The sequence below is a fragment of the Gekko japonicus genome, unplaced genomic scaffold, assembly GCF_001447785.1.
Source record: "Gekko japonicus isolate JY-2015 unplaced genomic scaffold, Gekko_japonicus_V1.1 scaffold2053, whole genome shotgun sequence".
Taxonomy (NCBI): Eukaryota; Metazoa; Chordata; class Lepidosauria; order Squamata; family Gekkonidae; genus Gekko; species Gekko japonicus.
The window spans coordinates 101,304-116,210 of record NW_015162012.1 but is presented as its reverse complement, the minus strand read 5'-3'; the positions used below and the strand labels follow the sequence as shown (position 1 = coordinate 116,210).

Here is a 14,907-nt window from a genome sequence, read left to right as displayed (position 1 = left end):
AGGACAAGGGTTCTCAAGAGAAATCGCATGGCCTCTGTCAACAGAGAGATCATGCGTAACACGGAGGTGGGAAGCGATGTTCAGTGCCGACCGAAATGCGCAGCCAGAAATGTGTGGCCGGGAGAACTGCTCCCCTAACAACAAGAGCGGGGGGCCAAAAAGTGACCCAAGCCCGGCTCTGATAAACAGGCACAGCTGGAAAGACATCGTGTTCACTCTCAGGACTATTAGGAAATCAGCAGAACGGTTTGGGCCAGCTGGTCTTCAGGGCTGCCCTCTTCTTTCCCCGTCCTCCTTCCCCCATAAAACTAAACCCTTGGGCTGGAGGCAGACTAAATGTTCCACGAATGGAAGGGGAGGTGCCATTTCTTCCAGCTGCAGACCCACCCACCCCCTAGCTTGCCCATGACACTCCCGATGCCGACCGAAATGCGCAGCCAGAAATGTGTGGCCGGGAGAACTGCTCCCCTAACAACAAGAGCGGGGGGCCAAAAAGTGACCCAAGCCCGGCTCTGATAAACAGGCACAGCTGGAAAGACATCGTGTTCACTCTCAGGACTATTAGGAAATCAGCAGAACGGTTTGGGCCAGCTTTCACACAAAGGACTCAACCATGAAGTTCACTATTAGAGGCAGCAAACTGGGGGTCTGAGGAATTGTAGGAGGGGGAATAATAATTCTGGAAATGTTCCATACATCTCCCCTTCCAAGATTTTATAAATTCCCTGGCTTGAACAGGCCAATTTCCCACCCCCACTCTGTTTTTCTGTACTTGGCTCTCAACTCCTCTCAACATTTTCTGCCTCTTGGAAATGCTCAGTCCTTATCAGCCCTAAGTGCATTGAAACCCCTACTTGATATGTGGGTGGCCTAATTCTGCTGCTTTTGTGATGGGCATGAGCTCTCCACTTTTTATTAGATATTGATGATGATGGTATGCTACAAGTAATATGAGAGAAGGCTGTGCATCTGTGGTATGCCCCCACCCCCACCCCTGGACCAGCACTTTGAGATTGATGGGCTGCAGTGGCCGGGGGAGGGGGTAGCTCTGCTGCACCCATGGCCAAAGCCTCCTGCTAGGCAAAAATTGTCCAGATCTGATCCCTTGACTACCTGTGGCTTCCCTCCCCCCCACCCCCGCACTGAGATGGGAGGAAAATGCCTGTGCGGAGAGGCAAGGAGTGGTCCGCAGCAGCAGAGCCGGGGTTCAGCACTGTCACCCTCTGCCCTAAAAATCAAGCCCCCGGCTCTCACCAAAGCACTAGCAGACTATCGTTGAAGCCACCCACCGGCATCCGTCACATCTTGTCCAGCTAGTGCCGGTAAAGTCATTATTAGTGGCTCTGCCTAAGGGCTCTGCAGGGGCCCGGCTCAGTTCCAGGCCACAACACGGGGAAGAGGGGCTCCTACCCCCCCATGCCATTTTTCTGATTCAAAACAGCCCTGGGTGGGGGGACTCATTGTTCCCTCTAAGCTGAGTGAGCGCGAGCTAGCTCACAGTTTTTTACCCTCCGGCTCACACATTGTTTGTCTGAGCTCAGGAAGGAGGGCTCCAGAGCAATGTTCCCTCTAAGCTGTGAAGTCCTGTGAGCAAAAATTCTACTTTGTGAGCTGCTGGCATTAAAGTGGTGAGCGAGCGATTTGGCTGCTGCATAAATTAGTTTGCTCTGGAGCCCTCCTTCCTGAGCTAAGGCAAAAATGTGTTGAGCCAGAGGCTAAAAAACTGTGAGCCAGCTCACACTAGCTCAGCTTAGAGGGCAAACTGCTCCAGAGCAAACTAATTTAGGCAGCAGCCAAATCGCTCGCTCGCAACTGTAATGCCAGGAGCTCACAAAGTAGGATTTTTACTCACAAGACTTCACAGCTTAGAGGGAGCATTGGTGGGGGTGCTCTGCCCCTCTTTAGAACGCCACGTCCACAATTTTAGATGGGCACTCCCCGTAGCTGGTGTGCAGCTGCAGGAAAGCAAATCTGCTCCGGGGAACCCAGACTCGACTTGCTTAAAAAGTCTCACGAAGTTTGGCTCCAAGCGTTAGTTCCTTTGGCTGTGGGGCTTCCCCGTGCTCTGCCCCGTGGGCACACTCAGGGACTACCTGATTTTCTGCAGCCTTAAAAACAAGCAAAACAGCCTTTGTAGGGGCTTTTGCACAGATGTGAAGTCGGTTTATTGCATTAGCTTCCAGCCATAGCAACCATGAAAAGAACAGAGCACAACAGGACATAAAAATTATAAATAACCGTTAAAATCTAAATATCCATTAGAGCTAATAGCTATAAACTACCAACACTACCAACTACACATGCATAAAAGACATCATACAAATTATTACTGGATCTCGTTTACCTATTATTAATCATATCTAGCCAGTTTTTTTCTCATGTTAATGGCTATCCATCCATATTTTGCCACTTTGAGGGTAATGTCCCTATTCCTACTGGCTACCATTATTTCAAGATAGTCCCTTTGGCGGCACATATACTAAAACTGCAACGACACAGAGAAGATTAGACGTGAAGCACGATTAATGCCCAAGACTTCGACAGAAGGCAGAGGACCGTGTGAATGGCCATGCAGTTGGCGGAGGTCTGTTATGAAAGCCAGGAATAGCCCTTCAGAGCACGACAGGCTCCCAAAGGACCCCACACACACACAAACTACCAGCCCGTATATGACCACAGCCAGGTAAAGGTGAGGTGGAGGTTCTGGCTGGTCCCAAAAGGCTGAAGGGCGGGACCACAGGGATATGGCCTAAGCATTAAAGTAGCTCAGGGATGCCCATACCCACTGGTCCAAACACTCCCACCACCTAGGCCTTGAGACCCCAGCCTTCCTTGAGGCCTTAAAGTAAAGGTAAAGGTTTCCCTGGCTCGAAAGTGAGTCAAATCCGACTCTAAAGGGCAGTGCTCATTTCCATTTCCAAGCCAAAGAGCCAGTGCTGTCCGAAGACTTCTCCATGGTCACATGGCCGGTATGACTAAATGCCAAAGTGCACGGAACGCTGTTACCTTCCCACCGAAGCGGTATCTATTTATCTACCTGCAATTTCTTGCTTTCGGACGGCGAGGTTGGCAGGAGCCGGGGCCAGAGACGGGAGCTCACTCTGTCACGCGGCACACTCGGGTCTACAACTGCCGAGCTACAGGTCTTCCAGTCCGCAGCTCAGCGTTTTAGCCTCGGAGCCACCGCGGCCCCTTGAGGCCTTCAAGGTAAAGGTAAAGGTCTCCCTTGTGCGAAAGCCAGTCGAGTCCGACTCTAGGGTTGCGGTGCTCATCTCCGTTTCAAAGCCGAAGAGCCAGCGCTGTCCGAAGACGTTTCCGTGGTCATGTGGCCGGCATGACTAAACACCAAGGTGCACGGACAGCCTTCAAACCGGGATTTAAAAGTGCTTTTGCACACATTCTGCTAATGTCAGGAATGGGAGAGAAACAGCAGACCCGTAACGATTCCCAAGCAAAGCCACACACTGGGGACGCTGCCCAAGTGCAACGAAGGCCAGCCAGAGACTGTCATTCAATATGCTGGAACAGCAGCAGCCCTGGGTTGCTTCACACGTTAAACATCCATAAGACATGAGCTCCCCTGGTGCTTCTTCCACCTGATGAGCGTAAGCATCCCCCAAATATTCTGCCTCATATATTTTATAGGGATACCATTTCATACCTCACAAAGCTTTTAGGGAGCTAAAGCCCATTCATCTGTCCTTGTATTGTTAAGTCCACATTTTCTATTTGATTCTGGGCTTGAGAATTAAGACAGTACATACATTATACAGGGCGATACGATTTTATTTGTGTTGTTGCAGCTGCAGCACGAAGAGGACACTTTAATGCTCTCTGGGAAAGGAGGAGGAGGAGGAGGAGACTGGATTTATACCCCGCCCTTCACTCGGAGTCTCATAGTGGCTTGCAATCTCCTTTCCCATCCCCTCCCCACAACAGACACCCTGTGAGGTAGGTGGGGCTGAGAGAGCTCTTGACAGAAACTGCCCTTTTTCAAGAACAGCTCTGAGAGAACTATGGCTTGCCCAAGGTCATCCAGCAGCTGCAAGTGGAGGAGTGGTGAATCAAACCCGGTTCTCCCAGATTAGAGTCCGCGCACTCAACCACTACACCAGACTGGTTACACCAAACTGCACACTTAACCACTACACCAGAAAGACTCCTGCCGCAGGGCACTGGGGTCAACCTAGATGCTGCGCCTAAACCGAGACGTCTCGCAACACTGACACATGACACTCCACTTCACTCATTGGATAACCCTTGGAATACAAAAATTTTAAGTGCAGATTGAGGCAGAAGTCATGCCAACAGCCCCACCACCACCACTACACACACAGACAGCAGCACTCGTGGCTTTATAACAAGTTTCAAGTAACTCCAGGTAATTACCACGCAAATAGCGATGCTATTATTTCATATCCATCCCCTCCGAAACAAATCCAGCTGCCACGCAAAGCACAGTGACCTCTCCACTGAGAAAGCGGAGGTCCAGCTTCTTTTAGATCTTCCAGTCAAACCTTCAGTCACCCCCAACTTTGCGCCACAGACGGGTCCCTTAGCAGAGATGGGCAGCCTCTTGGGCACCCGGGATTACGTCAGAGAGCCAGTTTGGTGAAGTGGTTAAGTGCGCGGACTCTAATCCGGGAGAACCGGGTTTGGTTCCCCACTCCTCCACTTGCACCTGGCTGGATGACCTTGGGCAAGCTGTAGTTCTGATAAGAGCTGTTCTTGAAAAAAGAGCAGTTTCTGTCAAGAGCTCTCTCAGCCCCACCTACCTCACAGGGTGTCTGTTGTGGGGAGGGGAAGGGAAAGGAGTTTGTAAGCCGCTCTGAGACACCTTTGGGTAGTGAAGGGCGGGGTATAAATCCAATCTCTTTTCTTCTTCAGAGCGAGACAACCATAAAGACAGTAATTACGCACAAGCTCTGCAAACAGGACCAACCCGTCAAAGTCATGGAAGACAATTTACATGCTTCACAGAATTAGTATAGTTTGTCTGAACATTGCAGAGGATGCATCTTGGGTTGCCAACAAATGAGTCTTCCATCTGCCAAGGGTCTAAGTGCAGCCAAAAATACTACTGGACTCTTAAAACGATGAAACTGCCAGAGAATAAATGTGATTTGAAAACGTAACCCCATATGCTCAATATGCTCAGTACCGAAACGTCAACGTATGCCACTGCCCTCTAGGATTTCAGCCTCGTTTTTGCATTTACGACCATCAGAGACATGGGTACAACCAGGGCTTTTTTTTGTAGAAAAAGCCCAGCAGGATCTCATTAGCATAATAGGCCACACCCAACAGCAGGAACTCATTCGCCTATTAGGCCGCACCCCCATGTTACCAGAAGTGTGCTCATCCAGCCACACCCACCTTTTGCTTCTTATTCTGTTTACCTTCTTTGTTGTCAAAACCCAGGGCCTTTTTTGTAGCAGGAGCTCCTTTGCATGTTAGGCCACACACCTCTAATGTAGCCAATTCTAACGAGTTTCTGCTGTTGGGTGTGGCCTATTATGCTAATGAGTTCTTGCTGGGCATGGCCACCTCGGGAGCCAGCTGGAACTCCGTTCCTGTGCGTTCCTGCCCAAAAATAGCCGTGGGTACAACTAATCAACTAAAGCGTGCACTGGTGTGAATGACACGGCCCAACCACAAGAGGAGCTGCTTGACAGAGACAAGTCTCCTGCGAGACCCAGAGCGCCACCCAAAACGCCAGCACAGCACATTCCCCAAGTGCCTTCTGCGACACATCCAAGACGATACTTTCCAGTTTCTAGCCTGTGCAAGCAGTCCAACAAGCCACATTGGTCTATTAGGATCACAGAACAAGGCCGTATAAACAGAAACAGAAAACCTTTATTGGCATAGCATAAGTAAATCAGAACAGAGGACAGGGTTTAAGGGTAGGTACAAAGAACAACATCGACCAGTATTCCCGATCCCAAGATACAAAGCAATCCTAACATGGTTTACAAGATTTACAGAGTATTACTCTTGACTTCCATACGTAGGTCAAAAATTCAGCGACAGATAGTGTTATTGCTGGGCTCTTGTCTGCTAAAAAAAAAGTTTAAATCCCTATCCAGAAAATCTCTCTGCAACGGGAGAAGAGGGCGAATCAGAATACTGCGCATAATGGAATATTTAGGACATCGAAGAAGGATATGGGTAATAGAATCAGGTTCCCCAAGATTACAGTTACAAAGTCTATCCTTGTACGGGACACTCCTGTATCTACCTGAGACGACTACTGAAGGGAAAAGGTTGAACCTTGCAAGCATAAAGACCCTCCTAAAAACTGGGATTGTCTGTTTAGCGATATAAGGTACCACGGAGGCATGTGAAGGGAAGAGGGGGAAAGGCCGTATAAACTTCGGTCACATTTACATAAAACTGAAAAGGGGATCTGGTACTTAAAAAATAAAATAAGGCATCAAACCGGAAGGAAGTCCACACTTTCCACCTACCGCAGCAATGAGGACAATCTGGGTGCAGCAGAGGGTTGATTCCATAGCCCGGAGCACAGCGGTTAATCCACACCATTTGCAGAGTGCCTTCAATATAGTAGATCTCAGGCAGGGGGGGTTTCTGTTTTCCAAGAACTTGAACTTGTTGGTTAAAAAATTTCTCTATTAGGTCTTTCGCCTGAAGGAAACAGAAACGGTTGGGGGTGGGGAAATATTAGAAGCAGAGCTCTTCTTTATCTCCTAGATAGCTTTACAGAATAAGTCAATATCATTAACTCTGTTCCAACGACTGGCAAGTAACCCATTTAGCGCCGTGAAGTCCCTGCAGTCTGAGATAAGAGTAAACTAATTTGTTAAAAAGGCAGAAATACATTTGTTCACGTCTTTCTCTGCATCACGAGGGGGGCCACGTTAAATAGTCTTGCTAATTGTAACTACAGTGTAACAAATTTTATCGGAACCATTTCATTCAGGTTTCTCGGCATTTGCCTAGATAAAACAAAATACAGGTGATACTATATGACTGACTAACCAAAGCTATTAAATAAATTGGAATGATTTCTGTTTTAATTGCTAGTCTTGATACACTCTTCAAAGGGTTTCCGATTGCAGCCGGGAAAAGGGGCTTCTATCGACATCTGGACTGGTTAACTTATTGGAGCATTGTGACAATTTAATGCTGATTGTATTTTAATTGCTTTTAAGGTTGTAAATTGCCCAGAGCCCGCTTGCGGGGTTGGAAGATTCGTAAATTTAATTTTAAAAATGTTTCTTATACTTTTCAAGCATGTGCAGAGAACAACATTTTTAGGATTTCTCTCTTTCTCATCACTGACTCTTTTCAAATGCCTTAAACGCAGCACCGCCCCCTCCCAATGGCTTGCGTACAGAGGATTCACAAAGTCCCTCTGTCAATTGGGCAGGCGCCGCATCTAGTCCACTTACAGCTTGAAGGAACCATGAGCAACCCCAAAGGGGCCACGGGGACAGGGCCTGCAATTATGATTAATGCTTTATGGAGGTTTCCTTACTAAGACTTTTAAAGCAACAGTTCCTCCACTTGCAAACTCAGGAGTTTTGAAACATATGCTTAACCTGAAGGAGTAAATGAAAATTCAACACAGAATCCTAATGTTGAAGAGAAAACAGCAATTATAGTTTGGCTGGAATCATAAAATCCGAAACTGCACATCTCCAGCACATTTTTATCCAGGCAGGTAATAAAGAGTGGGTCCACCACAGGAATTCACAGACGGCATCGGCAGATCAGATCTTCCCCATCTATCTTCTTCCGTAAACAGCCTGGCATTTATTTCCTTCCCTTATAGCAGCCTTTTCTCAATGAGACTCTCAAGGAGCCAGGCATTTGTCCTGGAACTCCTCTTTGAGGATCAGGAAATCCTTGCAGGCAAACACATTACAGGAACGGGGGGGGGTCAGAGGGGGGGGGGGGGGGGGGGGCCTGCAGCAACAATGGGGAATCAAAGGGGAGCGGTGGCACAGGGGATTTATCCTCTGGTCAAACATCTGAGCTGAACAGGACTGCTGTCAGTTCGAGCCCCGCACTGGTGTGAGCTACCAGCCGTGCCCCCAGCTCGCCGTCCACCCAGCAGTTCGAAAGCTTCGGCGAGTAGATAAAATGGGTACCACTCCTTAGAGAGGGTGGGCACACTTAACCCCCCGGTGGGGAAGTGTTAGCCGACAAACGGAAGGTCCGCGCGTAAGATCAAAAGCCGAGAGAGATCTACGCAGCATCAAAGAACAGCCCGCAATGGGCCATTCCGGCCAGACGGTGGCAGTGGTGCGCCGCGACTGAGAAAAATGCTGACGACATCGAGCGACGCCGACTAAAAAGAATGCTGCCGGAACACGTCTGATTCTTACGGCTGACCAAACTCCCTGTCGACTGCGAAGTGTGTGTGATTAAAAATGATATATGTTGTCCTCCCTTACCCCCATCATTGTTAGTCCCGTGTCAACACATGAGTAACTGTAAATCGCTCAGAGCCGGCAGCTCTGCAAGGATTGAGTGATCAATAAATTGAAATATTATTATTATTATCAAGTAAAACTGCCTCTTCTCTCGTCTAGTAACCCAAGCCATGAAAGATCCACTCTGCCGACACCTTCTGTGAATTCTTCCAGCGGATCCCTCCCATTCTCTGCAAGTGCAAACAAAAGAATCCACAACTTTGGCAAAGGACTGGCATTGCACTGCAGAGAAGGATGTGACTGAACACATAATACATAAAAATCTGATTCGCCTACAGCAATATAATGCCAAGGCATTCATCATCATTTAACATCAACGTTTTTTCAGGGGGGGGGGGGGGGAAGAGGGAGGAATGTAGAAAACATAGATGCAGGTGGGTAACCCTGTTGGTCCGAAGCAGCAGAATGAAGTTTGAGTCCAAATGTATTGTTCAGTTAACGTCTGCATCTTGACTCTAATCAGTCCTTCCTGGCAACATCCTCCCCACCCCACCCCTCTACCTATATGCAATGGTTGGTGACTTCTGCTTCAATGTATCTGAAGAAGTGGGCATGCACATGAAAGCCAATAAAACTTGGTTGGTCTTAAAGGGGCCACTGGACTCAGACTTTGTACTGTAGAAAACGTAGTCATTGACAAAGTTAAAATATAAACCCCACCTATTTTTACTTTATTTGTACATGGACTCGATTATAGGGTACCACACAGAGCAGTAGATCGAATTGTGTGCACGTGGAGGTGCCTATGTGAGGGGGTGGCTATAACTGTGCCCCCCCCATTTCACAGCTGATTGGCAGGGTCAGAGCCAAGAGCAAAACCAACAGTCTGACGATGGAACTGCAAGGCAGGGGCAAGGTATGCCAACCCCCAAATATGGATCTTCCTCCAGCATACGACCTTTCTGGTTATGCCAACTACATCCCAAGGGGTACCCCCGCACATGGAAGGCAGTTTCCAGATGAGGACATCCAGTGTGCATCCTTCCTTTCCTATCCAGAGCTCAGCTGATCAACAGATCTTGAGAAATGACTAAAAGAGTATTCAATCAGTTTCTGAAGGAAAATACGATAGACAGGAATGTAGCAACCGATAAGGTTACGTCTGGATCACTGTCTAGCATCAGACAGGGAACAACATCCCTTTGAATATTACTGAAGAATAAATGTAAAGGAGAGGTAAATTCCATCGATTCCTAGAAACAGTATAAGAGGAACATTCCAGTTTTACGAGATCAAGCATGCATTTTGCCCAGGACACGGCAAAAACAATCTGTATATGGACTACTACAAAACCTCCCATGCAATACTTCCGAAGGGCCAGTGTTAAGACAAACTACAGCAAACGCCCTAGCATAATGAGGAACCATTAAATATCTTGTATAGGATGGCAAGGGCTGAGTTGGTAAAATGCCAAAGAATTGGGCTGAACGAACTCTATGAGTCGAATTCAATGTGAATCCAAAACACGCCCCCCCTCCAAGTCACATGTTTCTCTGTGGAATGCAATGTCCTGAGCAAGATGGGACATGTGACCTTTTCATAACCAGGAATAAAAGTCAAAAGTTCATGGTCTTTTTGATCGCAGCCATTTTTTAATAAAATAACTACATTTAAGAGAAGCCGAAGGCACTGTCATGAACAGTTTCGGGGGGAGGGGGGAGGACGACTGCTCAGTGCACAGCAGTAGACACAGCACATTTAGAACCACAGGGGGTTTTTTAGTTAAATTTTTATTTTATTTTAAACAGAAAAAATATAACAGTTATATAACAACAACAATGAAATTAAGCTAGATATTTACAACAACATGTAATGAATTCTGGATGGCTTACATATGATGAAACACCTCATAATACTTAAAAGGAACACTGAATTTAGAAGATTCAGCGTTAAAATATATTCAAGAAAAGGAAACCATTTCAAGTGAAAAAAAATTAGTTTTTATTTTAGGATATGTATTCAAAACATTTTCAATGCTAATGTTGCTAAATATTTTTTTGCAAACGCTTGCGTAGGAAATTTAATTGTCTTTTGAAGAGTTATTGAGTTGAACTGGGGGACTGAATTCAACCAGCGAAGCACGAAAACATTGAGATTCTAATCTCTTCTGAAGTGCACAGTTTAATTCTATTTTAATGGAGTTGCAACCAACACCTCCATAATATGAAGACCAAAGCGCTGGTATTCTGAGGTAAAGAATTCAAAGAGCCACTAAGTGCCAATATATCATTGTGAGAGGCAATAAACAAGGAGCTTCAAGGGGAGAAAATGCCATTTTCCTTATTTTCCTGGCAGCCAATAAAAAGGCATTCTGTGTTAGAAACTTAATAGGGAAGGAAGCCCAAGTTTTGAAGATGAGGAAGCATAGCACAGCCAGGGCCAAGTTAACGGTTCTATGCTCGAAACACTCAGATGCAGAAAAATGGGGCTCTTCTCCTAAATGTCCTGAGACGCTTGGATGCCCCCAGAAGGACAGCGCACATGTCCAGTCATCAGCTGAGACATGCGAAGAAAGACGCGATTTTGGGTTGTTGTTTTTTCCAGGCTAGCCAATTCCCTTCGCCCTACCCTTTTCTTGTCATCCCTTCCTCCTGCCTTTGGCCTCCTGTCCTCTCTAGCTTTCCATGGTCATCCTCCTCCCTTTGTTGTTGTTTTTTAAACATTCCTCCACTATTTTGTGTATTGGGACGTTACAGCCTCCTGCTTAGTGTCTACCCTAATGGTTTATACCAAAGGTTGGATCCCATACAAAATCTCTCCTGATGGGACATGTTTTCCAGCAGTGGAGCATGACTGGCTCCCTACTTCCTTCTCCAGGCCGAAATGCTCTTTGTGGAGGACGGGGCCCTCCCAGGAGTACCACGAGGGAGGAGCTGGAGGTCAGCATGAGAGCACCTCTTGGTTCTCACAAATGGCAAAGCCGAACCAGCCCCCCCCCTTCAGACCATGCCAGCTTCCTTCCCCACCCCACCCCGCCCCTGCTGTCATTGCTTGTGGAACAAGATCTTCAACTTCACTGTATTTGTTTTTTGAACAAGTTCAGAGCTAGAAAAAGAGCAATCTTTCTGTAATGTTCACTTTCAGCTATACTACCTTTCGTAACCTTCTTGATATGTCGCACGCACTCTTCTCACATGTACTTTTGCCTTTCTCCGGTTCTAGAGAAGAAACTGTAACACAATGCTCGGCTTTACTAAGGAAACAGAATACAGCATAAGATCCCACCTTTTCCCAAGAGTATCTACCCAAAAAACCCACCCTTTATATAAACATTTGAGTATCACGTAGCTAAGGATAAAAATACAGATCTAAATATACTACTAAAATATACATCCAGGTTATGATCCAGCAATAATATATATTAATAAACATTAACGTACATATAATCTGGCTTCTCAAATCTACATCACAGAGCGAAGCGCCTATTTAAACTATTCTTCTGTTTAATCACCTGGGCACAGAATCTAGCTGTCACTCTAGTGATTGCTGGTATTTCATCAAACAGTAATTTCTTCAAGGATATCTTATCCAATAGAAGCATAGACTGTTCCAGAATAGAGAGGACTGCCTTGTCCCTAACTTCCTTATAAAGAGGACAATGAATGAAAATATGTTCCAATGTTTCCACCTCCCCAAGGGAACATGCACATATCCTTTCAGTGAATAGGATCTTCTGGAACATTTGAGTAAATTTTGATCATTACACCAGTATCAATGTAAAATGAACGGGCAAATATTGCTGTCTCGCCAGTCTCAGATTAATCCCCCTGTACTTATATAAGCCATAGTATAATCAAGAAGGATGGGGTGAAACCAGAGTCCAATGTTAGAGTACAAACTGGTTCCAGGTTCAACTCCTAGCAACTTCAGTAAACTTCAGTAAAATCACTGCCTGAGAGAAGAGAGCACTGAAACCTACCACAGTAGACTATACCATGAGAGACGGACCAACAGCCTGACTTCAGATAAAAACAAGGGAGCAAAACTGAAAAGAGTACTGAAAAAATATACAGACTCTCGTGCAAGAGACAGAAGCATCAATCTTCAGTACATTTGAAAGCTCTTTATTCAAGGAGTTACTGATACTTTACCAATGCAAGTCAAACTGTCCCAGAAATCTTCTTGATTAAGAATTGCTAAGGAAATAACTACAACAGACCATCCAAAGTACAATTGATCTTGCCAGAACAAGCCTAATACGCTGGACTGAGTCTTTATCCTGCTAGCACTCTTTGGAGATTCTGGGAGCTCAAAACTTTATGCAAGAAACAAAGACATCTTTCCTCAAAGGAGAAAAAAATGACTACAAATGAGGAATTAGGGCCTTATATGTTACCACCTCCCCAGGCCAACCCAATCTTGTCAGATCTCGGAAGCTAGGTAGAATTGGCCCTGGTTAGTACTTGGATAGGAGACCTTCGAGGAAGACTCTGCAAAGGAAGGCAATGGCAAACCATCTCTGCTTCTCACTTGCCTTGAAAGCCCCTTGCTGGGGTCACCAGAAGTTGGTACACACAAGTCAGTAATGTCAGCAGCAGCTCTCCAAGGTCTCGGGTAGAGCAACTGAAATCCACAAAATCTTTCACATCATCATCCCTTTAACCCGAAAGGCTGGGGATTGAACCTGGGACCTTCTGCATGCAAAGCAGGTGCTCTGGCACTGAGCCATGACCTTACCCCACCCATGGGGGAGATGCTTTTGATAATGTTCTGCTTCTAATGACTTCTCTCAACCACAATGCCAACCGGGCTGCATCTTCTCCAGCAGCAATGAAGGGCAGAAAGTTTTTCCACCACTATGTTCAGAAAAACATCCTATTTCTAAAAATGCAGTTTCGATCAACCAATTCAGTTAAGACAAACCAGGAATTCTACCAAAAATCGGTAGGAAACTATCCCAACTTGCATCCCCTGTTCTGACCATTTCATATTTGGATATTTCCTATCCTATCCCCCCCACTGACATTAGTTTACAGTCTAAAATCCACAGCTTAGAGGGAACAGTGACCACAATACCAACCGGGCTGCATCTTCTCCAGCAGCAATGAGGGGCAGAAAGTTTTTCCACCACTATGTTCAGAAAAACATTCTATTTCTAAAAATGCACAGTTTCGATGAACTAATTCAGTTAAGACAAACCAGGAATTCTACCAAAAAATCAGTAGGAAACTGCCCCAACTTGCATCCCCTGTTCTGAGAAAGAAGTCCTTTGTCACCAATCTGACCATTTCATATTTGGATATTTCCTATCCTAACTCTTTAACCACGACACCAAACTGGCTTCTCAGTCTTTCAATATTTAGACAGTTTGTGCGCGCGCGCACACACACATCACACAGTGTCCTTATTCACCACGTAACAAAAAGCTAAGTGACTAGCTGGACGAGTGACTGGAACATCACCAAAGACTGGACCACTCGCGTGATTTTGAGCTGGTTTTTATACCCCACTTTTCTCTCCCCGAAGGAGTCTCAGAGCGGCTTACACTCGCCTTCCCGTCCTTTCCCCGCAAGAGGCGCCCTGTGGGGTAGGTGGGACGGAGGGAGCTCTGAGAGGGCGCTGACTGGCCCAAGCTCACCCGGCAGGCTTCAGGTGGAAGCCTGGGGAATCGAGCCCCGCTCTCCAGATTAGAGGCCGCCGCTTTTAACAACCACGCCAGGCTGTGATATGAACCCTGCCCTCGGATTGTGTGTCAAGCTCTTGCAGATGCCACAGCAAGTCAAATACCTGCTACTTCAGGGGTGTCAAACTCATTTGTTATGAGGGCCGGATCTGACATAAATGAGACCTTGTTGGGCCAGGCCACGTGCACTGTTCCCTCTAAGCTGAGTTAGTGTGAGCAAGCTCACTGTTTTTTAGCCTCCGGCTCACACATTTTTGTCTCAGCCACTGTTCCCTCTAAGCTGAGTTAGTGTGAGCTAGCTCACTGTTTTTTAGCCTCCGGCTTACACATTTTTGTCTCAGCCACTGTTCCCTCTAAGCTGAGTTCGTGTGAGCGAGCTCACTGTTTTTTAGCCTCCAGCTCACACATTTTTGTTTTAGGTCAGGAAGGAGGGCTCCAGAGCAAACTAATTTATGCAGCAGCCAAATTACTCGCTCACAACTTTATTGCCAGTAGCTCACAAAGTAGAATTTTTGCTCACAGGGCTCCACAGCTTAGAGGGAACATTGGTCTCAGCTCAGGAAGGAGGGCTCCAGAGCAAACTAATTTATGCAGTAGCCAAATCACTCGCTCACAATTTTAATGCCAGTAGCTCACAAAGTAGAATTTTTGCTCACAAGACTCCACAGCTTAGAGGGAACATTGGTCTCAGCTCAGGAAGGATGGCTCCAGAGCAAACTAATTTATGCAGTAGCCAAATCACTCGCTCACAACTTTAATGCCAGTAGCTCACAAAGTAGAATTTTTGCTCACAAGACTCCACAGCTTAGAGGGAACATTGGC

At 46.4% G+C, this 14,907-nt stretch overlaps 1 protein-coding gene across 1 annotated transcript in view; it reads right to left on the bottom strand.

Moving 5' to 3' along the window:
- Positions 1 to 14,907, bottom strand: part of ZPBP (zona pellucida binding protein) — a 41,058-nt gene that overhangs the window by 2,943 nt on the left and 23,208 nt on the right. Inside the window, exons 8-9 of the mRNA XM_015405481.1 lie at positions 11,556 to 11,638; positions 6,471 to 6,648 (exon numbers count right to left, since the gene is read on the bottom strand). Coding sequence (XP_015260967.1) covers positions 6,471 to 6,648; positions 11,556 to 11,638 — 261 coding nt within the window. The remainder of the gene's footprint in view (positions 1 to 6,470; positions 6,649 to 11,555; positions 11,639 to 14,907) is intronic.